The sequence below is a fragment of the Pelodiscus sinensis genome, chromosome 2 (assembly GCF_052426305.1).
Source record: "Pelodiscus sinensis isolate ZL-2025 chromosome 2, ASM5242630v1, whole genome shotgun sequence".
NCBI lineage: Eukaryota > Metazoa > Chordata > Testudines > Trionychidae > Pelodiscus > Pelodiscus sinensis.
Window position 1 is genome coordinate 33,156,397 of NC_143053.1, and position 27,669 is coordinate 33,184,065.

Below are 27,669 nucleotides of genomic sequence, written 5' to 3' on the forward strand. Positions count from 1 at the left end.
CCAGAGGCCAAGATGAACAAGTTTTCTCCCTCCTCCTTATGACACCCTTTTAGATACCTGAAAACGGCTGTCCCCCCTCAATCTTCTCTTTTCTAATCTAAACAAACCCAGTTCTTTCAGTCTTCCTTCATAGGTCATGTTCTCTAGACCTTTTAATCATTCTTGTTGCTCTTCTCTGGACCCTCTCCAATTTCTCCACATCTTTCCTTAAATGCGATATCGGGGAGGGAGGGAAGGAGGCAGAGCTGGCCGGGAGAACTTAGAAGGAGGGGAGAACTGGCCGCCAGAAGCAAGACTGGCAGGGGGGTGCAGCAGGGCTGGTCGGGGAAGATCTGGAGCAGGAACCGGCCACCAGGATGCAGAGCTGGTGGAGGGGGCAGGGGAGCAAATCAGCTGGTGGGAAGCAGAACTGACCCGGGCTGTGCAGATCTCAGGGCACTCCCATCCCGCGTGAGTCAGTTGGGCTGCAGCTCCACCACGTGCTTGACCAGCATGCAGGAGCATGGACTAGGCTGCCCCTCCTCTTCCTTCCACGCAACCAGGGCTCCCAGCACCCATCGCACCCTGCCTCCCAGTCACTTCCCTGCCCCCGCCAAGCTTCCCTCCAGCACCCAGCCGGAAAGCCAGGAAATATCAGATATTGCACGTCTGGTTCTGGATTTTTTGTATCCGACAGAGGGCCCAAAAACTGGACTGTCCGGTAGAAAACCAGACACCTGGCAACCCTACTTCTTTGGGGGCAAAAATTGTGCTCACACTATACTGTTTTGGCAGGGTTTTTTTTTTAATGTTCATCCTGCTCTGTTTATATTAAAGAAGGTACTCAAAGAAATGTACCTTGCACTTGGATTGGAATATAGTGAGTCTGTGATGGTCTCATTCCTGTGGGAATTTGTCCCATAGGTTTGGGCCAGCCTCTGAGAAAGCTCTCTGAGCATTAAGGTAGCATATGGTGTTGGCTCGCAGAAGGATACAAAATTGAATATATGTTATACCTGGCTACAATCATAAGCAACGATATGAACAGACTATCATGATCAAGACTCAGATAGACTTTGTCCCATATTACACAGTGCCTAGCACAATGATTAAAACTATATTCCTCAGCATTGTCATTTATTCTAAACAACTAGGCAAGATCAGCCCATACTCAGAATTTCCAACACCAAGCATTCAAAAATCATTACTCTGGACTCCAAAAACAAATTACTGAAAAAAATCATATTACTTAGGAAAAAAAATATTTGTCTGCTATTGCCTGTAGGTTACACTGCATACCTATTTTCAAATTTTCCTCTGCAATCTTGGGGGCTAATAAACCGCCTTTTTTAAAATGAAAGCTGATCTGACTCAAACAACACCTATATAATGCAACTTGCAATCACTATATATTTGGATGTTTAGTGCACAAGGATCTGCTTCATGAATGGCAAATCAAATATCAGCATCACTGACTATATTAGTGACCAGTGTTCTCACACTCATTAAAATTTAGAAGGATAATAAATACAAACAGGTAGTAGTTAGCCACAGTCCTGTACCTCACATCACTGCTCTGAATAATGCTGCTATCTTCATGAAATTTTCCAACAGATATGGAAAGATAATGGGACAGGAGACATGTGCAAAGACAAACATCTGTAAACCCTCCTTTACACACCCGCTTCTCTCTCTTGCGCTGGCATTATTTTAGACAAATATATTCTAATTAATTTAAATTCATTTGGTGCTCTCACAAAATCATCCTTCAGTGAGTCTAAAGTAGAATGTCCCAAGAGCCTTTGATTTCCCCTCTGCATGCAGAGACATGTGCTTAATTAAAACTTTCTATTAAAGCACCATTAGCTACACTCACAAAGTATACCAAGTTGTACTTAGACTTTCTACCAGAAAACCAGCAGTGCTGACTCTTCCCTTAAGTTAATGAAAGGTAGTTTAAAATATCAATGAAAAGGAGGATTTATGACCATACAGTATATAAATATACAGCAACAATATAAAATATTGCTACCATCTTCAGTTGGCACAATACAATCACAGATGCAGTCTCTTGTTTGCTTCTGACTGACTACTTATACTACTGAATACTTATTGGTGACACTACATCAGTTATCTTCTAGATCATCATAATAAAGTAAATCACCAAATCTGAGCCTTGAAAAGGTATTAGGGAACTGCATGAGCAAATCCCATTATTAAACAAGATGTGTGCAGACTGCTCCAATTCACCACTTTCAGGCTCATACATCAAAAAAAAAAAAAAAAAGTTACTGGATGTAGATATTCTAAAAAGCAGGCTCTTTTTTGGCCAGGCCTTGTGCATATAGCCTTCCTAGCCAAGATTACCTTCCCCCTCAAACCAAAAATCCTGACTTAAGATCAGTAAAAAGCAGGAGTAAAAAACCAGACAGGTAAGGGTCATGCAAAGTTTGCGCCTGCCAAGAGCAATCTCACCCCTTCCACTTCCCCCTCAGTCCTGTCACTAGGTAGACAGAATCTGTTAAGCCTATCACAGAGAAACGCGGGAAATCTCTTGCTCTCTCTATAAAACAGCTTCCCCTCCTGCATCCAGTTGAGGGTTCCTGAAAATTCGGAAGGCAGAACGCGAGCCAGGTCTGAGGGCTGATCACCCGAGGGCCCCCTCCCGCTCACCGAATCAACTGACTCTTCTGCAGAGCATAACGAATAAGCTGTTGTCTCTGTTGTTCCTTGTGTGTCTGATAAGTGAGAGTATTGCTGTGTAAAGTTAGTTAAAGGTTTGTTAAATAATAGATTTAGGAGTAAGTTAGTTAGAAGTTTGTTAAATAGTACTGTCAGGAGTTTAGATAGATGTTAGACCTTATGAGTGAAATTAATGTAAATATAACTGTTAAAAATCCCTGGGCTGTTGTTGATAATTACTGGGACTTGGAAAAACCTCAGGGTATTTTCCTCTATTGCACTGCATTTTGTTTGCTGTTCCTGCTAATAGTTATTTGGCGCTCACGCGTATAAAAACTGTTAAATAGAAAGTTATAGTTAAAAGCATTTTAATATAAGTTAAAAGATACTCAGTACAAGTTTGCCTGTTTCTGCATCTCCCTGGGGCTGGCCACATTCCCGAACCCTCTACTTTACATCATAACAAAAAAATCCCAACAAACTGATTTTTTTGGTAACTCTCTAATATCTGTTGATGTAAAGGTTCAAAAAAAATTAAAGATTCTGTAATAATTTGTGGGCTAGGATTAAAAAGAACTTGAAAAAATGAAGACTACTAAAATATGGACTGCAAGAAATGTTTGAAAAGCTTTCAGAATACTACAATGCATTTGCACTGCCTTGAGGAAACTACTCAGAACAGCAGAAAAATACCTAGTGAGCAAGTTACTAGACCTCCCAATAAGGAAACACCTCCTTTTGGCCAAAGATGAAGTGCTGTTATTTCTATATCTGAAAGAGAAGGTTTCATAGCATGGATCATCTTGACAGTCTCAGTAAAGTTCAATAATTGTGGCAGACATCTTGTGGGACCAGCAGATCTTCAAGACTGTGTATTAAGAAAAACATATCTAATTAGTTTTCAGATATTTGAGACCAAAATCTGAGAAGAACAACAGGTCTAGTAATATTAGAGCCATATCTAAATCAGAGCGATCTCTTAGCATACTAAAGATTCAAAATATGAATCTTCACTGCAGATCCAGTGCAGCAAAGAATTTAAGCCCATGTTTAAATCCATTCCTATTTAGCAAAGCACTTAGGGTGTGTCTAAACTACATGGATCCTTCAATGGAGCCATGTAGATTAGGCTGATCAGCAGAGGGAAATGAAGCCACAATTTAAATAATCGCGGCTTCATTTAAATTTAAATGGCTGCCGCGCTGAGCCGACAAACAGCTAATCAGCTGTTTGTCAGCTCAGCATGCTAGTCTGGAAGCTCCCGCGCCGACCTGAAAGCCCTTTATCGACCTCCCCATTATGCCTCGTAGGATGAGGTTTACCAGGGAGATCGATAAAGGGCTTTCATGCTGACAGGGGAGCATCCAGACTGCCCCGATCTGCCGACAAACAGCTGATCGGCAGAGTGGGGCAACAATTTAAATTTAAATGAAGCCGCGATTATTTAAATCGCAGCTTCATTTCCCTTTGCCGAACAAACAAATCTACATGGCTCCGTCGACAGAGCCATGTAGTCTAGACGTACCCGTGGGTACATGTTTAAGTGCTTTTCTTGATAAGGATGCACTTGCTCAGTGAGGACCTGAGTACTCGTAGCTCTCACTGATTTCAGCACATCTCAAATCTTACCAATTAAGCACTTTTCATCTCTCTTCCAAATTGTGCTAAGCAAAAGAAAAATGGTGAATTTATTCTGTTACCATAGTATATGTAGATGTACATAGTATCTACAGTAAAAGCAGTCACTAATAGCAAAATCCTGGCTTGGCAAAATCCCTATTGACTTCAAACAGGTGCAGAATGTTGACGAAATACAATAGTTTGGCCAAATATATACAAACAAGTTGCCACCTGGAACTTTTCTATTATTATTCCATAAATAGATCTGGTGGATATCACTGGGATTATGCCAAGGTCTTGTACTTTAACATCTCATTTATTTAAGTACAGCAAAGATGAATCAAAAGAAATTTTGCTTTCAGAAGGGCAAAGCTGTCTTGCCATTCCCTGGCAATCTATCATGATAATAACAGAGGCCTCTAAGGCTATGTCTAGACTACAATGATCTATCAGAAAAAGGTATGCAAAATGCACTCCGCAATTTGCATACCTTTTTCTGATAGTTTTTTCGGAAGAGACTTTTCTGAAATTTGGTCCATCCACACTGGGCCAAATTTTGGAAAATCATCCTCTTTCGGAAGAGCCCTTCTCTCTCATGGAAGGAAGAAAACAGGGCTTCGAAAAGAGTGTGTCTGCTCTTCCCCCCCCCCCCAAAAAAAAAAAAAAAAAAAAAAAAAAGCAGAAGAGCAAATGCGTTCCCTGAACATGGCAGAGTTTTTCCAGGATACCTCTGGTATCCCGGAAAACCCGCGTAGTCTAGACATGGCCTAAAAAGCCCTCAATCACAGAGGGCACCAAATTACCCTCCTGGAGAATCATCACCTACACCTTGACATTTGATATTTTGGCCAGAATAGTGATGAAGCTGACTTTCTCAGGGGAGGTTTAGATTGGACATTAGGAAAAAATTCCTAACTGTCAGAGTGGTCAAATATTGGAATAAATTGCCAAGGGAGGTGGTGGAATCTCCCTCTCTGGAGATATTTAAGAACAGGTTGGATAGACATCTGTCAGGGATGGTGTAGACGGAGCTTGGTCCTGCCTTGAGGGCGGGGGGCTGGACTCGATGACCTCTTGAGGTCCCTTCCAGTCCTATTATTCTATGATTTACATGCAGGGAAAGGGGCATTGCATTGTCACTTAGCCAAGAAAATGTCAGGGTGATGATGATGATAGACAATGATAGGCTAAACCAGGTTTATGGTGGCATATGCAGGATTTATTCACAAGTGTCTCAGACCACTTGCTTTAAAGAGTTTGGAAGAAACTTTCCCCAAAACTCTTACCAAACAGTCACTTTATCAAAACATTGAAAGCATATCTTCAAATTTAAAAATGCATCCTGGTTAACATTGTGAAAGTCTCTGATAAACAGACAGCGTTTTCTTTTAAACAATAAGACCTGATAGTCTCATAACTCCTCGTTAGTTTTTTCCCCTCTTCTTCATTCCCATCCTCATAGTTCTGACCTGCATATTATCTATTGGAACTGAATTTAAGAATTGAGAGGATAAGGTGTGGGGAAGTGAATAGGAAAGAGGGAAAAATGCAAAATGGAGAAGCCAGATATGGTGAAAAATGAGGAGTAAGGGAGTACAAGAGAGGTAAGGGAATGCAAAAGACAGATTTAAAAGTGAAATGTGAGCAAACTTAATGCTGCCAGAAATTAGACCTATTGTAAGTCAGAGAGAGATTCTGCTTGGCTTAAAAAATTAGTCTAGAGAATCTAATCTAGATTTCACACAAAAAACTAAATTAAAATAATGTTATTACAGTTGGAGAGCTAGGCACTCAAAGGTTAGGAAATTCCAGAATTAAGGTTGCGTATTAAATCTTATATCAGCCTCTTGGTGCATATACATTATCACAGTCTTTTAATTACACAATCAGATAATCTCCCCCCCCCCCCCCCCCCCCGAGGACTCCAATCTCAATCAAAGAGCATCTTTGTTTTGTTTTCTGCTCATCATCACACAATTTGCCCGTGGGATTCACAGATATCTGCTGACATCAGAGGAATGGGGAAACTCAGAACCTTGGATTCCGCTCCAGGAGCAGGGGAGAATGTGCTCTAATGGGAATAGACTCTTATGCCCATTTCCCTCAAGCGTGACCCTTTCTGCCCTGTCCCCTCCAATGTGCCCAAGTCCTCTCTTCCCCAGCCCTTGCTCCTTGTCCCTAATCCCACGGTAGTGGTGTCCCTGAAGAATCTACTTTGACACTGGTCCTACTTAATATTTTCATTAGTGACCATTACACACAAAGTTGGAGTGTGTTAATGAAATTTGATGACACAAATTCTCGAGGCTTAATATATACAGAATAGAAGCAGAATATTATATACAGAAAGAACTAGGTGATTTAGAGGACTGGAGGAATAGGAGCGAGATTAAATTCAATAGTACAAAGTGCAGGGTCATGTATTTGGAGATCAACAACAAGAATTTATGCTATAAAATATGTGCTTAATAGGTGGAAATGATAGAGATGAAAAAGACCTGGGCATATTAGTCAATCACAGAAGGAGTATGAGCAGGCAAATTGGATCACAAACTGCACCAAATACGACATTTCCAGTAGCAAAAGGGAAGTATTCATCTCATTGTAGAAGGTAAGATCTTGTCTGCAATCCAGTGTACAAGTTCTGGTTACCAATGTTCAAGAATCATGAATTCAAACTGAAACCAGTTCAGAGAAGGACTACAAAACTGACCAAGAGAATGGAGAGTATAACTTACAGGAGGAGACTAACAGTGTGCTCTTCTGGAACCACTTTTGGTAGGAGTAATTGGGGCAAACAACCTAGCTAGTTTTAAGATGGAACTTAATAAGGATTTATATGGCAGGGTTCTCTGTATTACAAGGGACTGAACCCAAAGACCAGGAGGTTCCTTCCAACTCTATGTCCCTGCGTTTATTTCTCCTTGCCTACCTACTCCCAATCTCTACTCCTTCAACTTCTCTTCAGAATTCCAGTCTTCTGGCCCAACTAGGCCTCGTTCCCCTCCAGGAGCACTTTTTGAGGTCTTGTTTTTCCTTACTCCCAGGCTCTTCTCCTTTCCACACAAATTCCCTGTCTCCTGAGGCAGACACTCACCAGAGAAAGTTTCAGCCCACATGGTTCAAGTTTGGCAAAGTTATATGAAATAAAGTGTTGGTTCTTACAAAGTAAAATGTTAGGCAACCTTCATAATAGGCAGTGCCTGCAGCCCCTAATATGAGGATCTGCATGTCCCTTTCCCGTTATCAAAGTATGTTTTTATATGGGTCTCCCATTTCTATTCGTATGAAAAAGACTGTGACCTCACATTGTGGCTCCCATAATTGGTCCGAAGGTGATTTGACAAAGCATTACCTTTGCTACCAAGAGAGAAAACATCAGGGCTGGATAGAGAAGGCTCCAAGACAGCCTGGCCCTGAATCTTTAAAATAAATGTGACTTTTCCTATAATCTGGTTCCACTTAAATCAATGGTAAAACTTCCATTCATTTCAACGGTATCAGGATTTCTTATTTTAATAGGAGAAGGAGCAGAGCCAGGCTGCATAGTCCATGCCCATTCCAAATATATCCACAAAACCATGTTTTGGATAGTATCCAACCCTGAACATCTAGAAGGAATCTCTCCTTGAACTAGGAACCAACAATCACAATACCTCTTAACTCTTACCAATTTACCAAAACAGGATAGGACTTGGTTTACAATGGGAAAACTGAGAATAGTATTACTCACAGGTTATTCTCCCGTAATCAAAGAGTTAAAAATGTTAACATTCAAATTACAAAAGTTGGAGTTATTGAGAGTGCTCTGTAATTTCAAGAGTCAACCACTTCTGATGCTATAATTTATGGTATTAGTGGTTATACTTGAATTTACAACACAGTACTATAATTATGGACTCTGCAGGAAATAATCAGATGACTCTTATGAAAACTCCCAGGTATAGCAATTAAAACAATGGTAGAATACAATTCGATAAATTACAGTAATGGCAAAAAAAAAAAAGATAACAAAAGGGGGACATTTTTCAAAGGCACAAAGGGCCATGCTTTCCCATTCCTTCTCTGAGACCGCTCAAAACATTGTCCATTTTTGTGTCCTTCCACCATCTCTGAAAGCTTCTTTACCAAAACCACATGTATATCTGCTAAAAAATTATTGTCAGCTGCACAAACAGGAGTATATTTAAAATTCAGTGAGAAATAAATGACTCAAATTTAATTCTGTTTTGACATGAGTACATATGACATTTACTGTGCCCTTTCTGTAGCCTTCCAATAGAGAGTGAGGCTTCCTGAACACAACTTTAACTTGCCTTGTCTCTTCTGCTGTATTAAACAGTTGACTTTGTTATTGCTGAATTGTTACTGCAGCAAGTGGCAAAATACATCATTAAAATGTAGTCCTTTAAACTTTACAATGATTTTCCAAACACAGACATCAAATGTGGAGCAGCATCTTATCACTTTCATGTATGCAAACAGTGATATAAAAGGATTGGATAGCTATGGGATTTGTTCTTTTATTTGATTTGATTAGATATACTACGGCATACAGATGTACACTGTACTATAGCTTGGCAGAAGAATGCATTCATCTATACTGGCGGACTCTTGGTTTTGCTCTTTTTAAAAAAAACAAAAACATGCTTTTGATATAAATGTTATTCTCTTTTGTGTGTGAGGCCACATTTCACAGCTCATGGTCCGATGCTCAGTGAGACCTTAGATTTAACAACTAAGGCCATGTTTACACTTAAAATTGTACAGCAGCACAGCTGTACCTCTGGAAGTGTGTTTGTATAGCCACATTATGGTGACAGGAGAGAGCTTTCTTATCAACATCAATAAACCAGCTTAATGAGATGTGGGAGAGTGCACATGAGCACTTATGCCAGCAAAACTTATGTCATTTGGGGATGTGGGGCTTTTACACCCCTTAGCAACAAAAGCTTTGCTGACATAAGTGCTAGTATAGACATGGTCTAATGATTTTGTTTAAATATTACATAAAATGACAACACAACAGAATCCAGAATTTGCAGTTCACTATGCCCCTGTGATCCAGAGCCCAGCCTTCCAAACTGAAAGTAACCCCTTCGAGCTTTGCCGCCATCCTTATACAATGCCACCTGCTCAATATGCAGTGATGGTGAACAGGGAGGGAAGGGAAATGGGATGGAGCCTATCAGTACTGCTAAAAGTGATGGCAGCCTAAAGCTATGAAAAGTGTTCCTTACCTAAACAGATTCCACAGGATTGTCATGGCAACTGGCCCCGGGAATGAGGGCCAAAGTTCTACATATGTGCATCAGTCTAGATGTTAAACTACAAATTTACTTTAAATGCAACATACCTTACAAGGTTATTAGTGCTCATGTATAAATGTACTATCTGATTTCACATAACATGTGGCACAAATGTCCACATATGTGAAAACAATGGGACTACTCACAGAAAGAACAAAGCAGGATTGAGTCCTAAGCCTATACTGTAGATTGTATCATTCCATCTCTATTTCTGACAACTATCCCATTCAAAGGGGAGTTCCCCACATGCCACCACTCTCCTGCCCTGCACCAACACGGGTCCCGAGACTCGTGCCCCACTAAGGATGTTAAAGGGCAGTTATTTGGCTAATCGTGTAGTTGATACAATTTGTATCAACTATATGATTAGTTGATAAGGAGGTCACTCTGCAAGGCCACAGCACGGGTACCTCCCAGGGCTGGCATGAGCCAGGACTCGTGCCAGCTCTGGACCACTGTGGCTCTGCATTGTAAATGTAGTAAAAGCCACCTTGGCAGCAGCAGCCCCTGTCCACGGGGGGTGGGAGGAGGTAGGGATATGAATGACTAGTCAACAATCTGACTTGGTGCAGGTTGGTGTGTCCTTAAAATACCACTCAGTGTCAGGTATCTTCACTCTTTAGTTTAGTTTTGTTTTCTTTCTATTCATTTTTTATAATTACCCCATGACTTCTCCATAATTTTCTCCTCAGTTTTTCACAGTACTGCTTTACCATAATACCTTAACATGAATTTATTTTATTTTTCTCTTAATGGCTGAGGGGAATGGGGAAGGGTTGGGAAGGGATCCATTTCCTTGGGACCAGACTTCAATATTCAGTGAATTCCCTTACCTACTCCAAACCTTTGGGAAGTATATCGAGAAAACAAAATACAGACACAAGTGAAGAAACAGTAACTTTAATTTATATATACACACGGGACAGTTTGTAATAAAAACAAATGAACAAAAAAAAAAAAAAAAGCCAAATCCTCTCAGATATCTCCTGACCGCTGACCTTCGTCTGGCCCTGACAAAAGGGGTGGGAGGTGGGAACACCTGTGGAATATTGTGTAGGAGGACAAATGTAGTTCTCTGTCAGCATCGGAATGGCCTAACAAGTCAAAGGTAAGGATAGCCTAATATTTAATTTTGTATTGAAAGGTACCTAAATCACCCCCACATAGCGCAACTGTGCTGCCTAAGGCCACCATATTGATACTACTTAAAATCCAAGGAATGCCCATTACAGTCTACTGCCTACTACTTTTGCAGCCCTCAAGGAAGGAACAGAGTTTAACACACACAAATTACATTTATTAAGATGTTGTAGAGTTCACAGCACATGGATGAATCTCTTGCTGTGGGGGTAACATTCATAAGTCACATTCCTGTTTTTTGAAGGCTAGCCATCATTGGAGAATATGGCTATACTGAAATTACCAAAATGGAAAAGAGAAGTGGCTTTCAGTACTGTGGAAGACACCTGTCCACCTATGCTACAGAGAGGTTTCTAATAATGGTGACCCTTTTACATATAGCTGAATAGAAGTCTTTGAAGAGCTATAAAAGCAGACTAAGTACATTCGTCCTGCCATTAAACCTGAAGAACCAGCTTCAGTTTCTGCTAAAACTAAAGTTTGCTGGACTAGGTTTATAGGAATTGATGGCAATTCAAGAGAAAACTGACTATTCTAAGGTAGCAGACTGAGTTTCCATGGAATAGGAATAGAGAGTTACAAATAACAGTCCACCTGCCTTTTTACAGCCTGTCTTATTTGGGAACCATGTCATGATGGAGCATAGGCAGGGTAAGGGGGCTGGCTTCAGTCTTGTATACCCAGAGGTATTTTCAGGGGCATGAGAGGTCATATTACAATTTACCAGCCTCAGATTCCAGTTCCTGCCATAGCTTGAGGTCCTCCCCAGGCTCTGCAAAGGAGGCTTCCCCAACCAGGGCTGCCAGGTGGATGTGTAGAATCCTCTGGGTCTCCCATGGCTTCCTCAGGAACAGTCTCCAAGGCCTGAGCTGCCTTCTCACCCTGCCCATCCCCAGCACCCTACCATACAATCAGGATGAAGGGACCAAGGAGAGGGTCATGACTGAATTCAGATTCACTACTTGCAGCCCAAGACACCCCATGATCCAGCTTATCATAGCAGGAGTAGGTACTTGGTCCTCTCCCAGAGTGAATTTATGAATCCTTCACTTCACCCTCTGGTTCAGGAGCCTGAGATACTTCATATGCTCTTTGCACTTGGACAGAGCCTGGTGAATGTCTGGCTTCTCTAGCCTTTGTGACATCTCCAAATATAGGTGACTGTTCCTGCTGGTACAGGCAAGGTTATGGAGGATGGTGTACTCTGTTCTTTATATTTAGGGTAAGGGTCAGGCAGCAAAGTGATCAGTGCATGCATAGGGAAATGGCCCAATAGGACTATCAGTACCAGTGACCTGTCACATAGCCTTTGTAAACATCTACATCACACAGTAGAGGGGATACAGAGCCATGTTACAGCAGAGACGTGTACATACCCACACCACTTATGCATGCTAGCTTTTGTGCACTAGACTATCCTTCAGGTATGATCTTCGGATGAGGAAGTAGAGGGGTTATGGTGCAATGATGAACATGTATCCACATACACGTGTAAATGTATATCTACCTCAGGGTGAACAGATCTTATGACCAAAAGTTAAATGAAACAAATTGGATTTCACAAAGAAGAACTCAAAAAGGAACTCCCACAACTTCCTGCAGACAGTGGTTGTAATCGTGTTTCTGTGGGTATGTCTACACATTGGAGATATTTTGGGTTATGAGGTATACTGAAATAGCTACCTCACGTCTTAGAAACACATCCATTATTTTGAAATATTTTGTCATCCCTGTAAACCTTGTTGCATGAGGGTTAAGGGATGGCTAAAATAGTGCATTATTTAGAAATTTGGCACTGTGTAGACAGCGCCAAATTTTGAAATCTTATTTCGAGTTTCGGGCGCTGTGTAGACACACCCTAGGAGACCTTTCCCTTTTCTTATCTAGATTTTACCTCTCTAAGTAGTAATTATCTTCAGTTGTAGCCAGTTCCTTTCTCCTCAGGAAAAAGCCCACTTCAATCTATTCAATAAGGACACACAACTGTCTTCTTCCAGGACTTGGAATTATAGGCATGTAGATATAGGACTAGAAAGGATCTCTATAGTCTCAAATCCAGCCCCTCAATCTGAGGCAGGACCAAGTAAATCTAGATTATCGCTAGAAGGTGTTTGTCCGATCTGTTCTTAAAAACCTCCAATGATGAGGATCCCAAAACCTCCTCTGGAAGCCTATTGCAGGTTTACTTATTGTTGTATTGTCAGTGTGTTGTATCACACAAAGAAGAATACATGGACCTCAAATGTCTCCATGGCAGCACTTGAAGCTACAGTATGGTACATGCTCTGTATTCGGGAAAAAGGTGTAGTTTCAGAGCAGTAAAGAGAAATCTCCAGCTACATGGGATTAGTTAAAAAACATAACAGCCTTAGGTTATTTCTTCTGTGTAGTCCCTGACTGGAATCCTCTGACAGCCATAGCTGGGGGATATATATGATAGTAAGGCTCCTCCAATGGAGAGTAGACAGCCAGAGCCTCCTGTAAATCCCAGAGGCTTTGGCAGGCATGGTAGCAGACCACATTGCCTCTTTCACGGATGGGGAAAATCTCACAACATGCCAAAAAGAGTTAGTTTGAGGGGGATGTCTGCAAGGTAAAGCTAGCAGAAACTCTACCCAGCAGCCCCCTTCTTTGCATTTTTTTCCACAAAGGGATAGTCTAGGCCACAGTATGGAAAACCGCTCTTGCAAAATTGGATTAAATTGGTAGCATAAATAAAACATTGCATCAAAAACTCATGTGGAAAAAAATAACAACCTTTGCTATTTCCATGCTAGTGCCTTTTGTAGATTCAATTAATCACAGAAATTAGCATGACATATTAAAAAAGATGAAACTGGAATACTAAAACACTTGTAGCAGTTTAGTAATTTAAGGCATGGGATCAGTTCTTACATTAAACTGAAGTGAAAGGGAATTCACATCTTAGTTAAAAATGTCAGTACCTCTTGTCAATGTAGCTTGTGAAAAAGCATCATTGAAATATTTTCCTTCCTCAGAAACTGTTATGTTTGAAAAATGTATTCTGATTGTCCTGATTAAATAATAGAGTTGAAAAAAGCAGTTCTATTTCAGACAGCTATGATTCAATGAATGCAAACCTGGCACATAAATCACAGCAATAGGTAGAAATAAAAGAGCTCAATTACAGTATTCTTGATAGCTTTCTACAACTTGATGGTGAGAGAGTTTAGTCTTTAAAGCAAAGTGCTGTGATTTTGTTCAAAACAACACTTAAATGGCACAATCATATTAAAACTCATTCAGATTTCATTTTAGAGAAAACAAAACTAATTTCCATTTCCCATAATTAATTAAGTTTTGTTTAACACAATATTTCCTTGCAAACAGTATCTATTTCTAAGCAGAAAATTAAAAATTAAGACTGCAATGTTCAAAAAAGTACTCTTTTTGGTTTTTGGAGCATCAACCTAGCAGGTAGATGGGTTCAGCAGGCACCTCTGAGTATTCTAATTTAGGCACCCAAAATTTGGGAATCCAGAATTAATGGCCACTTTTGAAAAATCTGGACCTAAATACATTACAATTTTCTAGTATTTCCTAGTATTTGAACAACTGTATTGAAAACAATACAGTCTGAGGACACGATCGTATTTTCTAGCTTTATGCATAATAATTTACAGTATGCCAACGTGGTCTACAGTACGCCAACGTGGTCTTCCAGAATACAGTGTACCATCTAGCTACTCTACATGATTCACATCTGTATGAGGGAAGGAATAACACAAACGCACAGTAAACAGGTGTTACATAATAGCTGCATCTCCCAGGTGGACAGTGAGAACTTCTGACATCCAACATCGGACAATACTTCACACCATTCTTGGCATTTAATTGCCCTTACCATATACAACACAAAGGAGTTTGGCTTTCAGAAAGGAGTATGTGTGGGAAAATTTCATTTATATAATATTTACGATAAAAGCTGGTGTGAATAAACAGAATAAAATACCAAAACAACTGAAACCTGTTGGTGGCCTTTTGTGATTATAGAACTCTGAAGAAATAAAGACACAGTGGGAGAACAAAATGCTTTGAAACATGTGATTTACAGATTAAATTATGTCATGGTAAATCATATATCAATTCCAACTCAACTGTAGTATAATTCATGGCATAAATATTGCATTTAGTAGAATCATTTGATCTGACACAAGCTTTAACTTTCCAGAACCCACAAAAACAATCAGTGAGAAATGAAAATCCTCAAAATTGCAGCTTTAGAGGCCTATTTTTATGAGCACAGCAGTGGTGTGTTTGCACTTATGAAAATGGGATATGTATTTTTGTGCATGCTGTGTATTTTCAGCATCTCTCCTTCTGTATGTACTCTAAGTGTACTCTGATACCAACATAATGTTCTATTTGATAAGCTAGAGGTATCACCTAGTGCTTCTAGGTAGCAATACTATATTTCTGTTCATATATTGCTCACTGCATACCAAAGAACTAAGGGATTATACAGCAAGGAAAATAAAAGACAAAACAACAACCTGGCATAATATTGTATTTACCACAAATAAAGCTTTATATTAGGGTCACATTCTTCGTACATTTTTTAAAGATAAAAAATAGAAGAATAAGAAACTGACCTTTTAGTGCCAAACATAATGGTGAACGATTTGCTTCACATGTATGAGAGTTCTGCACTACAGACTGTTCTAGTTGGTCTGGTCTAAAAATAAAAGAGAAAGATATTTTCAGACTAAGAAATTTAAGAGATAGATGTAAACATCCTAAAGAATGCCTTTACTATTAAACATTTTCCACCAAAACTCAGGCGATACCACACAAAAGTGTTTCAGAAGTAGGCACATATATACAACCGAATATATGCTGAAGTAGATCCAAAGCCTGATCTTCTTATTCAATCTTCATGCAGGCACAGTAATCAATGACTGTTTCCTTACTTGTGGAAGGAAACTGAGTAAGGGGGGGAAGTATAGCTCAGTGGTTTGAGCATTGGCCTGATAAACCCAGGATTGTGAGTTCAATCCTTGCAGAGGCCATTTAGGAATTTGGGGGAAAAATTTGTCAGGGATGGTACTTGGTCCTGCTGTGAAGGCAGGGGACAGGACTTGATGACCTTTCAAGGTCCCCTTCCAGTTCTAGGAGATAGGCAATCTCCATTTTTTTTAAAGGACCTAAAACATACCGTTAAATAATAAAAGATACAACCTTTTTATAAAAACTGAAAATTCTGAAAAATGGCATTAATGGTACTAAAATAGTCTCACTCCTCAAGCATTCAGTTCATGCAAAAAGACATCATCTACAAAATAGATATACTTTTAGTTTTGATTGACTGATTTTTCTATTTAACATAAAGCAATCAAAAGATGCTCAGCAACAAGCAATCTGAATACAAATGCTTTTGTTCATTAGAAAAGAGCTATGATTAAATCATTTTTGACTGATGGGACAATTTTAGCTATAAACGTCATTCTAACTTCAGAGAATGCTTGAGGGTATTTCACATTAGTATAACCAACTGCAAGTCATTCCAGGTAAAATGTCGTCATCTTCCTAACTGAGGAAGTAGTGATTGTTAAAATTGTATGTTTCATTATGCTGGGTTTTGGCAGCAATTTTTGTCTCAATTTATTAATATGTATTTGGTTTTGTCAGCACAGTTACTCCACTTTTAAAGCTGCAAAAAGAGTGAGGAGGGGATCTTTCCAATGCTTGTTTTCTCACAGATTCAGCAGCCCATCCCTGGACAAGCAGCACAAATGTAATCAATTTGCAGGACATTTCCCTTCCTTTGCTGAATCTGGGCACCTGGAGGTCTGGATTGAGATATATTTAAACAAAACAGAGCACGTGAGGGAAGTTGAGCTTCCTGTCTATGAATTTCAAAGAAACAGGTGACCAGCTCTTGTTGAAGTTCAATGGGTGTCAGGCGCTTGAATATATCATGGGCATTTTAGAACATTCCATACCTAATTCCTTATTCAGTCACCCAAATCAAAAAGTGTCCTGATATTCATAGCTACTTAGTGCTTCTAAAAAAATCAGGCTACTTAGGCTCCTAATTCCTTATTCAGCCACCTACCTTTAGATAGATAGATATAAAAAAAACTTAGCCTGGGATTTTTTTATTGCTAAATGGTACCAGACGTGCTTAAATCATTTAGAAGTGTAAGTTTTATTGAAAGTCAATGGAACCTTAGGTACTTTTGAAAGAGCAGTTACATGTATTTATTTGATTGTGAACTCTTTAAGGAAGGGCTGCCTTTTAGTTTGTGCACAATAGTACCCAGCTTCTGCCCCGGGGCCTCTTATAGCATTATTATTTACATCTCAATGAGGACTTGGGGCATTCTCATTTCTCAGGAAGAACATAGGCTATTTGCAGAATCTGCATAAACTTCATAAGCTGAGTATCAGAGGCATTCTTCCCTGGACGGTAAGAGAGTAATGCAAATTCAGCAATGGTAGGACATTGCCCCTCAAATGCATTTGTGGGAAACACCAGCACGTAACCTATCTTTGCAAGCAATGGTCCCTCTGTGCTCTTTCCTGGCAGCACGCCTTCCTCTCTTTTTTTTTTCGTTTTTGAAACAATGACTTTATAGTTTGTCACCAGAGGCACAGAAGTAAAGAACCACATTTTGAACATTTCCCCCACATTTTAACCAAATTCCCCAATTTGGATACCAAGGAGTAGAATATTGAGGCTTTTTCTCTTACACCAGTTGTCTGCTCAAGGTAGCACTGATTGAACTGTGTTATTCCAATATAGTTAATAGTGCAAAAGGCTGTGGGGAAGCTTATTTCCATTGCAATCAGATTTTGAGTTCTCTTAACTCATTTTAAGAACAGGCTTAAACTAAACCAAAATAAGCTTTCACATAGAGTGAGACTCCTTTTCATTATGAGAGGGTTTCACTGTAGAGGAAACTGTGCCCAGAGGGTGGCAGAAGATAAAGCATTTAGACAGGAATACAGTGAATGACAATGAAAATGAAGGAAAAAGAGGTACGTGCGGGATGATGACTTGAATTTGTTGACATAACTAAAACAGGGTGAATTAATGAGAATGTCTAAGTGCTGATCACAGAAACATACAGGCTTTTAAAAGGAACAGGAAACGAAGGAAGCTTAACCATTTATGTTGAGAAAGAGAGACACAGGAAAAGCATAATTGGTCAAATACTCCTGAGAATAGAAGTAGCTCCAATATGCTTACCTAGAAACTGAAATCTAAGAGGAACATTAAAAAAAATCAGAATATGCCTTAAATTAGCAGAAAAAGGGTTAAGATGTAGTAAGCACAGAGGGCCTATGAAAAGGCAAGCTAGTATGCATAGCAAACTTTAAAAACAAGCAGTAAAATATATATATTTTATATGGGAAAATGAAATCCTAGGATCACATAGCAACAGACAGAAGATAAAGATCCAATATCTCTGCAGTCACAGAACTAAGTGAAATGAAAGAAGAAATAGTAAGTAAGGATCTATCAGTTCAAAAAGGTATAATCTAGAAGAGAGCCAAGACACATTGACCCAGATACCCACAGTTTTAAAAGAATGATCAACAATAAAGGAAACCATAAGAATAATAAATAATTGTAGACTTTTTTCCCAGTATTAAGGAGGAAAAAAGAGAAAAGCAAGAGAGAGAAATTCTTGTCCACATAATGAAGTAGTAAAAAAGGATAGCAAGGATTTATAAAGCTTAACTACTCAAGGTATGTCTACACCACAATGTAAGACTTGGCTCAGCCTTAGTTAAGCCCACATTCAACTTTCATCCAACATAAATCTTTCAGACTCAAGATTAGACCTGAGGACACTATGGGAAGTCCAGGATCTGCTCCCAAATCAAGCTGGAACCTAGAATTTGAGCCTCCTTGCTTTGAAGTACAGACAAAGTCGTCCTCTCTGCCACCTCAGACTTGAGTCCTGGATGCCTGTCAAAAGAATCCCATAGACCAACTTCCTTTTTCCTCTCTATCCCAAGAGTCTCCAATCAACGCCAGTGAAAAAAGCAGCCCTCCCCTCCAAAACTCTTGGGCTATGTCTACACTCGTGGCTTCTTGCGCAAGCAATATGCAAATGAGGCTACACGTGGAATATCACAGCCTCATTTGCATACCTAATGAGCCACCTTTTTTTCAGAAGAGGCTCTTGCGCAAGAAGGAGCGACTACACTGCCCCTTCTTGCGCAAGAAAAACCCTCTTGCGCAATGCTGTTACACCTATTACTTTTCAGGAAGAATGGCATTGCACAAGAGGGTTTTTCTTGTGCAAGAAGGGGCAGTGTAGACACTCCTTCTTGCACAAGAGCCTCTTCTGAAAAAAATGGTGGCTCATTAGGTATGCAAATTAGGATCAGTGATATTCCACGCATGGCCTCATTTGCATATTACTCGCGCAAGAAGCCGCGAGTGTAGACATAGCCTTGGTGTAGTGCAGAAACTAGAGTAAGTCAGCATTTAACCATTCCAATGTCCTCTAACCATCAAGCTTCAAACACGAGAAGAGACTTCTGTTTTTGCAAGGGAAACTGAACAAAAGCAGCCTTTAGTAAAGCACCTGCTTCACGGCCATGAGCATACAGCCAGATGTTGGTAAATTTCTGGTGTGAGGCAGCAAAACAATGCACTTTAGAAGAATTGGTGTCAGGAATGACCATACATACCAGCAAATAGCAAATAACCTGGTAACTTGGTAAATTTACCAGACTGGTGACCAGTGCAGGGAGCAGACTAAGTAGCTCAAGGCTGAGTACAGCCCAACTAGAGACCAGAACCATATCTCTGGCAATTTGCTGATATCACAGCCATTTTATGAGGAGCTTGGGTGCTGGGAAATGCCCAACACAGAGCCAACAGTGGTACATGATAACTTGGTTAGCCAGAATGACACCCTGCTGGCCTCAAAAGCCAGCATAGGAACTGAAGGTAACCAGCAACAAGTGCCAAGCAAGGACTGTGAAGTCACACTGTTACTGAAAACAGTCCCAGAGGCAGTGTTAGACCAGGAGTACCAGCAGCACAGCCATACTTGGAGGAGCTGTTTGATTCTCCCCATGAGGAACAATCCACCATAGAGCTTGCAGCAGATACAAAAGGGACGGATGCCTTCCCTTAGCCTGGCAAGGTTCTGGTTCCATTTGAATGTTTATTAATACAGTAATGTAAGGGACTACCAATGTATGAAACAATACAAATGTTATTACAGATTCCAGCTAGAAGCATATACCTGCTAATGGCAGATTCTATGCCACCCTCACTCTCACTTCTCCCTTCACCACATGCAGTTCAAAATGGTGACTGGAAAATGAAAACAGTAACTCCCTAAAAATGCATTTTTACTTGAGACAGTAGAGAATTTTGCTAGGGCTATTCCTATTTCCTAAAAATAGCCACCTTCCGCCATGCTCCTAAATATCATGGGGGTAACCAGTCTATCCTGTAACAAGCTGTCTGGAAACACTCAAATGTGGGTGGGTAGGAAAGTATTTTCCATTTACAAAGATAACCCATTTCAGTTACAGGCTATCCATTCAGCCCATAGATGACAAAATAATTTACACCAAATTTGACTGGGACTTTGTTTTTTTCCCTAGAAATGTGCAATGGCAGGGGTAAGGATGACTGTGCAGTTCTTTGTATTTGCATGAAGCCATAAGGGATAATTAGGAATTAGTATGCAAACACGATTTCTCATCACTGGGATCTATAGCAATCCATTCTTCAATCACTTCCTCATATCAATCCAAACTGAGAATTACCTTAAGGTCCACCTTTTCATAGGTTAACTGCATGTCAATCAATCAAGTACTATAACTCTACAGAATCAATCCACTTCACTCTTATCCCTCACAAGTTTAGCCCTAGCAAAAATCTCTAGTGCCTCAAGTAAAAACACACTTTCAAAGAGTTCTTACTATTTTCACAGATTTTCTTAAGGCCAAGGGATCATCTACTTCGATCTCCTGTGTACTGGAGGCCAATACATTACACCCACTTACTGCTCTTTTGAGCCCAATAACTTGTGTCTGCCTAAAGCACATCCTCCAGAAAAGCATATTGTGTCTCTTGATACACTTTCTAAGCAAACTGCATGGCCATTTATATCTTAATTTGTTTCTGACAACTTTACATTATCATACAATACACTAGAACTTGGGTGCAACTTCAGAAACCATTGAACCCGCTTTTCTGGAGGATGTGCTTTAGCCAAACACAAACACACGTTATTGGGCTCAAAAGAGCAGTAAGTGGGGGAAATATACTGACCTCTGGTACACAAGAGATCTAAGTAGATGATCCCTGGGCCTTAAGAAAATCTGTGAATTATCTACACCAATAAATTAAGTTATAAATAATATATTATTTATATTAAGTAAAATGAAGTTGTGAGATTACACTTTACTTTTTGAATCAGTAATGTTTAGATTTCAGAATTAAAAGATGCATCCTTCTTGCCTGATTTACTTATTTATAAAGCCTACCACTAAAACTTACTTATATTTTCAATGAAATTATCCTCTCTCGCATAAAAAAAAAAATAAGTTTTACCTTGGCAAGCAAGGTCTCTCAGACATTCTGGTGGCTCTACAGGAATGTTTTTAAATATAATTAAGCAATTAAGCCACATGTTAAATCAACATGCCAATACAATAAAGTACTTTACAAATGGAAACAAAGGGAATGCAATATTAAAGATAAATTCTTATTTATGTGAATTATAACTAAATACATCAACAGAAGTTCTCATACTTTGAAATAAATTGGAATTACCATCTGTTGTTCCAAAGGTCAATCCTGTAGTAAGGATGAATAAATAATTCACGTTCTTATCATAAATAACTAGACCTGCCAAAATTATGGCCATGGGGAAATATTTTCATTATTCCGTCTATTTTTTTTTTAAATTTTTGCCTTCTATTATCAAGAACTATTTTTGCCAGAGACCATTTTTGCTATCTGACATAGAAATACCACAGGACTCTTTTTAAATTATTTATATTCGATAGATGAAATATTTACCGAAATCATATCACCAGTAGTCCTTTACTGCTGCCACTTTTAATAGTTTCAAAAGATCTAACATTGTTTATTAGGATTATATTTGTAAGCCAGTTAATTTAAATCTTCTTACATTGTAATTTTATTTTACTTATTAATTACACTATATTAGTTACATGATCTTCATTTTAATCATATACTTCACTATAGCAGCATGGCAGGGGGAGGTAGGAGGCTTGGGGCTGGAGCAATCCTAGATGAGGAACACTCCCACCCAGCTCCTTTCACCTGCCTGTTGGTTCTGTCTCTTTTCTGTATAGTTTTAGAAAAGCAATTCCATTCCAGGCACATCCTGTTTTCCTGGTGCAACCAAACACTTACCTTGCTTTAAGTTATATCCCTCCACCCCAATCACAAAGAAACAAACCTCTGCAGAAGTACAAAAAAAATAGAAAAACTGAAATTAAAAAACCCCACCTTTCATTAAGCATTTAATCTGATGAATGAAAAGGTTTTCTTTCAAGGCACACATGCACACCTGGTAAATTAACATGAAAGGGAGAAACTACCCTCTTCTTGAGAATGCTTCTGAGAAACTAATGATGATTAAATGGTTCTTTTGCATCTATTGTTATGTATGAAGATTGTGAACATCTGCCAAAAAACATCATTTTGACTTGTTAGGACAGAAGGCATGGAATCAAGATGTGTGAGAACAGCAGGCACGGTTTCTTGAAGATGAAGAAACTGTTGTCACTTTGGACAGACAACCTGATGCCTCAAGGTACAAGAGGAAATGTGAGGATCTTAAAGCCTAGAGAAGCTTTAATAGACTGTCTACAAGCTCAAATCATTCTGTTTAGAAGAAAATCCTTAAATGGAAGAATTGTTCAGTTATCATTTGGCAATTTTTACTGATTATCCCTCAAACAGATGTAGCTTAATCAATTCAGTGTTTAGGAACAGAGCTTTACACTGGCTAAAGGTCCTCAATGCCAGCTTTCTATGGACCCTTTGCTAATGCTACAGATGAATTATGCCTCTCAGTTCTAGAGGAGTGCAGAAGTTGAAAGTAATTCAAAATGAAAAACAGGAGAGATGCAACACAGCAAGGCACCATCCGGGACAATGTAAACGCATGCTGTTTTCTCTTTACCAAGAACATGAACACTGCACTTCAGTATTAGAGTTTTTTCTCCTCAGTAGATAGATGACAGTCAGCCAAAACTGATCAACTAAAAACCAGGAACCAGAAACAATCAATGATGTAGAGCAGAAGTTCTGGACAGCAAATAAGGCTAGCAGGTTGAAAAAACAGAAGATAATTTTTATTGTAGCACTCTGGACTGATAAAAATGGAGCAATACAAGTATTAAACAGGCCCAAAAGAAGATTCTAGTAATCAAGGTAGGAAAGGTCAAGCGCAAAAGCAGGTGCATTAGCTATTACAACAATGTTGGATTTTTGAAGTATTCTCGTCCATCGAAACTTCAGAAAACAGCCAATAGCAGATTCCTTTAAGAATAAGTTGGTGGTTTTCATGTATCCTGGTTTTAACCCAACAAAACAATATGTATATTTTTTTAGCCAACAGTTCTAGTAATTACCCCGCATCTAAAATTATTCCAAAACTATCACAGATTTTGGCATAATTCACTTTTTCAAATGTCACTTTTTTTTCCTATTGAGGGAAATTCAGTCATTTCCGCAAGACTTGTTTTGTAATAGGAAATAATAAACAAATGGATGTTACATTTATTCCATAAAATATGAAGAACATCTATGGACAGGCATTTGCCTTGTGAAGCACCTGGCCCAATATACTGTAATGCAAATTTCCTGACATTGCAAAATGTTTTTCTGCAGAGATTTCACTTTTTAATAGTCTTCCCTTTTTTATTAACTAGCTTGTCTAGCCACTTGCCCTTTTAAAAATATATTTCATGTTTAAAGTATGTAATGTGTTGTATCTAGCTATTGTTCCACTAAATGTATTTAATGAGGGGACCATTTGTTTACTGTCTCATCTTCTGGAGGATTAATGAACATTTAATGCCAGGGTAAATGTTCATAGTATCTTATCTTTAAGTGGGCAATACAACTACATTAGGATTGGTGTCTGCCATTTTGCCCAAAAGTGGCCATGTCTAAGGGTGGGAGCCTACTAAATAGTACAATCTTCATCTAGAGATTAGCACTGTGTTCAGCTTAAGGTAGACGAGATTTAAACTAGAACTCCGGTGTCTATGGACGACACAGTATATCACAGTTTCAGGGTAACTGCTTCCATGGTCCCTCAAGAGCACCTACTTCAGGTTTCAGGCTCCCAGCTGTCACTTGTCACTCACTCAGAATCACCTTCAGAACAATCCTGGTCGGGGGTCAATCTACTTCCCAAGATCCATAAACCTGGGCACCCCGGACGTCCCATCATCTCTGGTATTGGCACGCTCACTACTGGTCTATCCAGCTATGTAGACACTCTTCTCAAACCCTTCGTAACCAATACCCCCAGCTATCTCCGAGACACTACTGACTTCCTAAGGAAACTACAAAACATCGATAACCTCCCCAATAATACCATCCTTGCCACCATGGATGTAGAAGCTCTATATACCAACATCCCACATGAAGACGGATTACAAGCAATTAGAAACACTATCCCAGAGGACACTACTGCCAACCTGATCGCAGACCTATGTAACTTTGTTCTCACCCACAATTATTTCCAGTTTGAGAACAACTTATACCTCCAGATCAGCGGCACAGCCATGGGTACACGCATGGCCCCACAGTATGCTAACATCTTTATGGCTGACCTAGAACAACGTTTCCTCAACTCCCGTCCCCTTTCACCCCTCCTCTACCTACTGTACATCGATGACATCTTTATGATCTGGACGCATGGCCAAGAAACACTGGAGATATTCCACAGAGATTTCAACAACCTACACCCCACCATCAACCTCAGCCTGGACCATTCTACACGAGAGATCCACTTCCTGGACACCACCGTACAAATCAACAATGGAAAATTAGACACCACTCTCTACAGAAAACCCACCGACTCATACAGTTACCTACATGCATCCAGCTCCCATCCAGAACACACCACACGATCCATCGTCTATAGCCAAGCCCTTCGATACAACCGCATCTGCTCTAATCCCACTGACAGAGACCAGAAGCTTCAGGATCTCTACCAAGCATTTATAAATCTCAACTACCCACCCAGAGAAATAAAAAAGCAAATTGAAAGAGCCAGACGAATACCTAGAAACCATCTACTTCAAGACAGACCCAAGAAAACCAACAATAGAACACCACTTGTCATCACCTACAACCCCCAACTTAAACCTGTCCAACACATTATCAATAAACTACAGCCTATATTGGAACAGGATACCATACTCAAAGAGGCTCTGAGAGACAGACCCATAGTCTCCTATAGACAACCACCTAACCTCAAGATGATTCTTACCAACCACCACAGGACATACCACACTAATACCAACCCTGGTACCTTCCCTTGCAACAAACCCCGTTGCCAGCTTTGTCCACATATTCATTCTGCTGATACCATTATTGGACCTAACCAAGTGAGTTATAAGATCAAGAACACATATTCCTGCGCATCCAGAAATATCATCTACGCTATCATGTGCCGAAAGTGTCCGTCTGCTATGTACATTGGACAAACATCTCAGACACTTCGCCAAAGGATTAATGCCCACAAAACAGATATCAGACAAGATCACCAAGAGAAAACAGTTTCTTGCCATTTTAACCAGAAAGGACACTCTCTCAATGACATAACCACCTGCATTCTGCTACAAAGCACTTTTACATCTGCACTTGAAAGGGAATCCTCTGAACTGTCATTCATGTTAAAATTCGACACTTTCCAACAAGGACTTAAACATTTGAACTCTCACACCCATTACCAAGATAGTTTCCCCAATTATCACCTCTAATACCATTAACTCACAAACATCCTACTCTCCCTACCTCTAATATCAATTCACAGACACTTACCTTCCTTCCTTCCTTCCCCCCCCCCCCCCGCATCCCCCTCCTGTTCTGCAATGTGATTTGTCCTTTTCATATTTGTTCATTTTTTTTAATTGTATCCTTTGGTATATATGGTTGTGACTACTTTCTTCCACTATTTGATCTGAGGAAGTGGGTCTGGCCCACGAAAGCTCATTATCTAATAAACCATCTTGTTAGTCTTTAAAGTGCTACATTGTCCTGCATTTTGCTTCAACTACCCCAGACTAACATGGCTACATTTCTATCACTGTTCTCTCCAGGTGTTTTAAGGCTTTACAGCACTGTGCCATATCCTTATTTCTCCAACTCAGTATGACTTACTGCCAGCCTCTGAATGGCTTTCCCTCTGGAGAGCATAATCAATCTATTACCACTACAAGTTGCCATACAGAGTATATTTTAAGAACAAAGGCATTAGAGAAAACCAAAATGTTCCTACACAGTTATTCAAACATTCCAGAAATTGTCCATTAGTCTTATGGGGCCTAGAATCCAAAGTCATTCAAACACCTCAGGTTTGGGGACTCCCCTTGAACAAAAAGTCATGTCTATTTTTTCCTCTCAAAATAATGGCTGCTAGTATGTTTAAACGCCTTATTTATATAGGCTCAAGTTCTTTCTTTGCCTCTTGGTCTCCGGAAAACAGTTTTAGTAATTAAATGCCAACCATCTAACTGGGTGGTACCTCTCTGGAACACCTTACCATCCTAGTGACTTGTTTTAACCACTGTTTTTAATTCTCAAAGAAGCTATGGGAACACTCCCCATAGAACTGAATGCAATCATTCATTAAATCGTTTATACATGTATATATTGAAACTCTCTTAACAGGTATTCTCTGGTCTGGCAACATCCATGGTTCGGCAAAATCGCTCATCCTGGACTGGTCCAGTCCCGAAGGTTCTGGACCAAGGAAGTCCAACCTGCACAATGGCCTTAAAGGCATTGGGGGGGGGGGGTGTCCTATGCCTGTTATAAAGTGATCCTCCTCCTTTGGTCAAGTCTATTGGCAACGTGACGAGCTTCTCTAGATTGGATTCGTACATCTTTTAGCATCCTTGAAAGATCAACAGACAACAGATTTGACTATTGCCACTTTAGCAGATAGAAATATATTACATCAGCAAATCTCTTCAGAAGATAAGGTTTTTGCAGATCTTACAAGAATATATTTTGGGTCTGACCCACAGACAACTGAAGTAAGTGGATGTCTTTCAACTGACTTAAATGAGATTTGGATAAGGCTCACAAACTATAGTTGCCTGGTTTAAGGCCTGATCCTGTGAAGTGCTGAGCTCCTCATCTGGTCATTCACAACCCCTATTTTAGTAACTACCACCTTTTTATCCCCATTGGGGACTGAACCACAGAACTCCAAAGAGTTTTTTTGTTTGTTTGTTTTTTTATTAAAAAGTCTCTCCAGGTCAAGATAAAGGACCACATCTGTGGCGCCAAGATTTCACAGACTCAAAGCCTTTGGGGAATCAGAAGTAGATATGCAATATATCCTGTACAATCTGTTACAGTAGTATTGAGAATTAAATGGAATACTAATCAGAAAAACTCTCTCAAGTATCCACTAGAGTCAATGGAAGTTTTGCCATTAACTTCAAAGAAAATAAAAAAAGTCACAAAGAAACGTAAAACAGAGACCTTAGCTAGCAAAAGTGCACTGAAAATACTGTGATCACTAGGAAAAATAAGGAGGAAAATATAAATACATTAGAAAACGGAGTCATTTTTTAGAAGAATGAAGTCTTCAAGGATAAGTTAGATGACTCAGGCTTGTGGGAGAGGAAAGGAATCAAACTCGGTCTGGCTTATTGAAGAGAAATGACTTTTGAAGGCTCTCACTACACTGAATAACCTATATTTCTTATT

The 27,669-nt window shown here is 39.6% G+C and overlaps 1 protein-coding gene across 3 annotated transcripts in view; it reads right to left on the minus strand.

Moving 5' to 3' along the window:
* The window catches only part of OXR1 (oxidation resistance 1), a 397,147-nt gene that overhangs the window by 313,426 nt on the left and 56,052 nt on the right, over positions 1-27,669 (minus strand). For all 3 annotated transcript variants that reach the window (XM_089776181.1, XM_089776183.1, XM_089776186.1), the window contains one exon: positions 15,344-15,426. In XM_089776181.1, coding sequence (XP_089632307.1) covers positions 15,344-15,360 — 17 coding nt within the window. In that variant the 5' untranslated portion in view covers positions 15,361-15,426. Of the gene's footprint in view, positions 1-15,343; positions 15,427-27,669 lie in introns of those variants that run through there.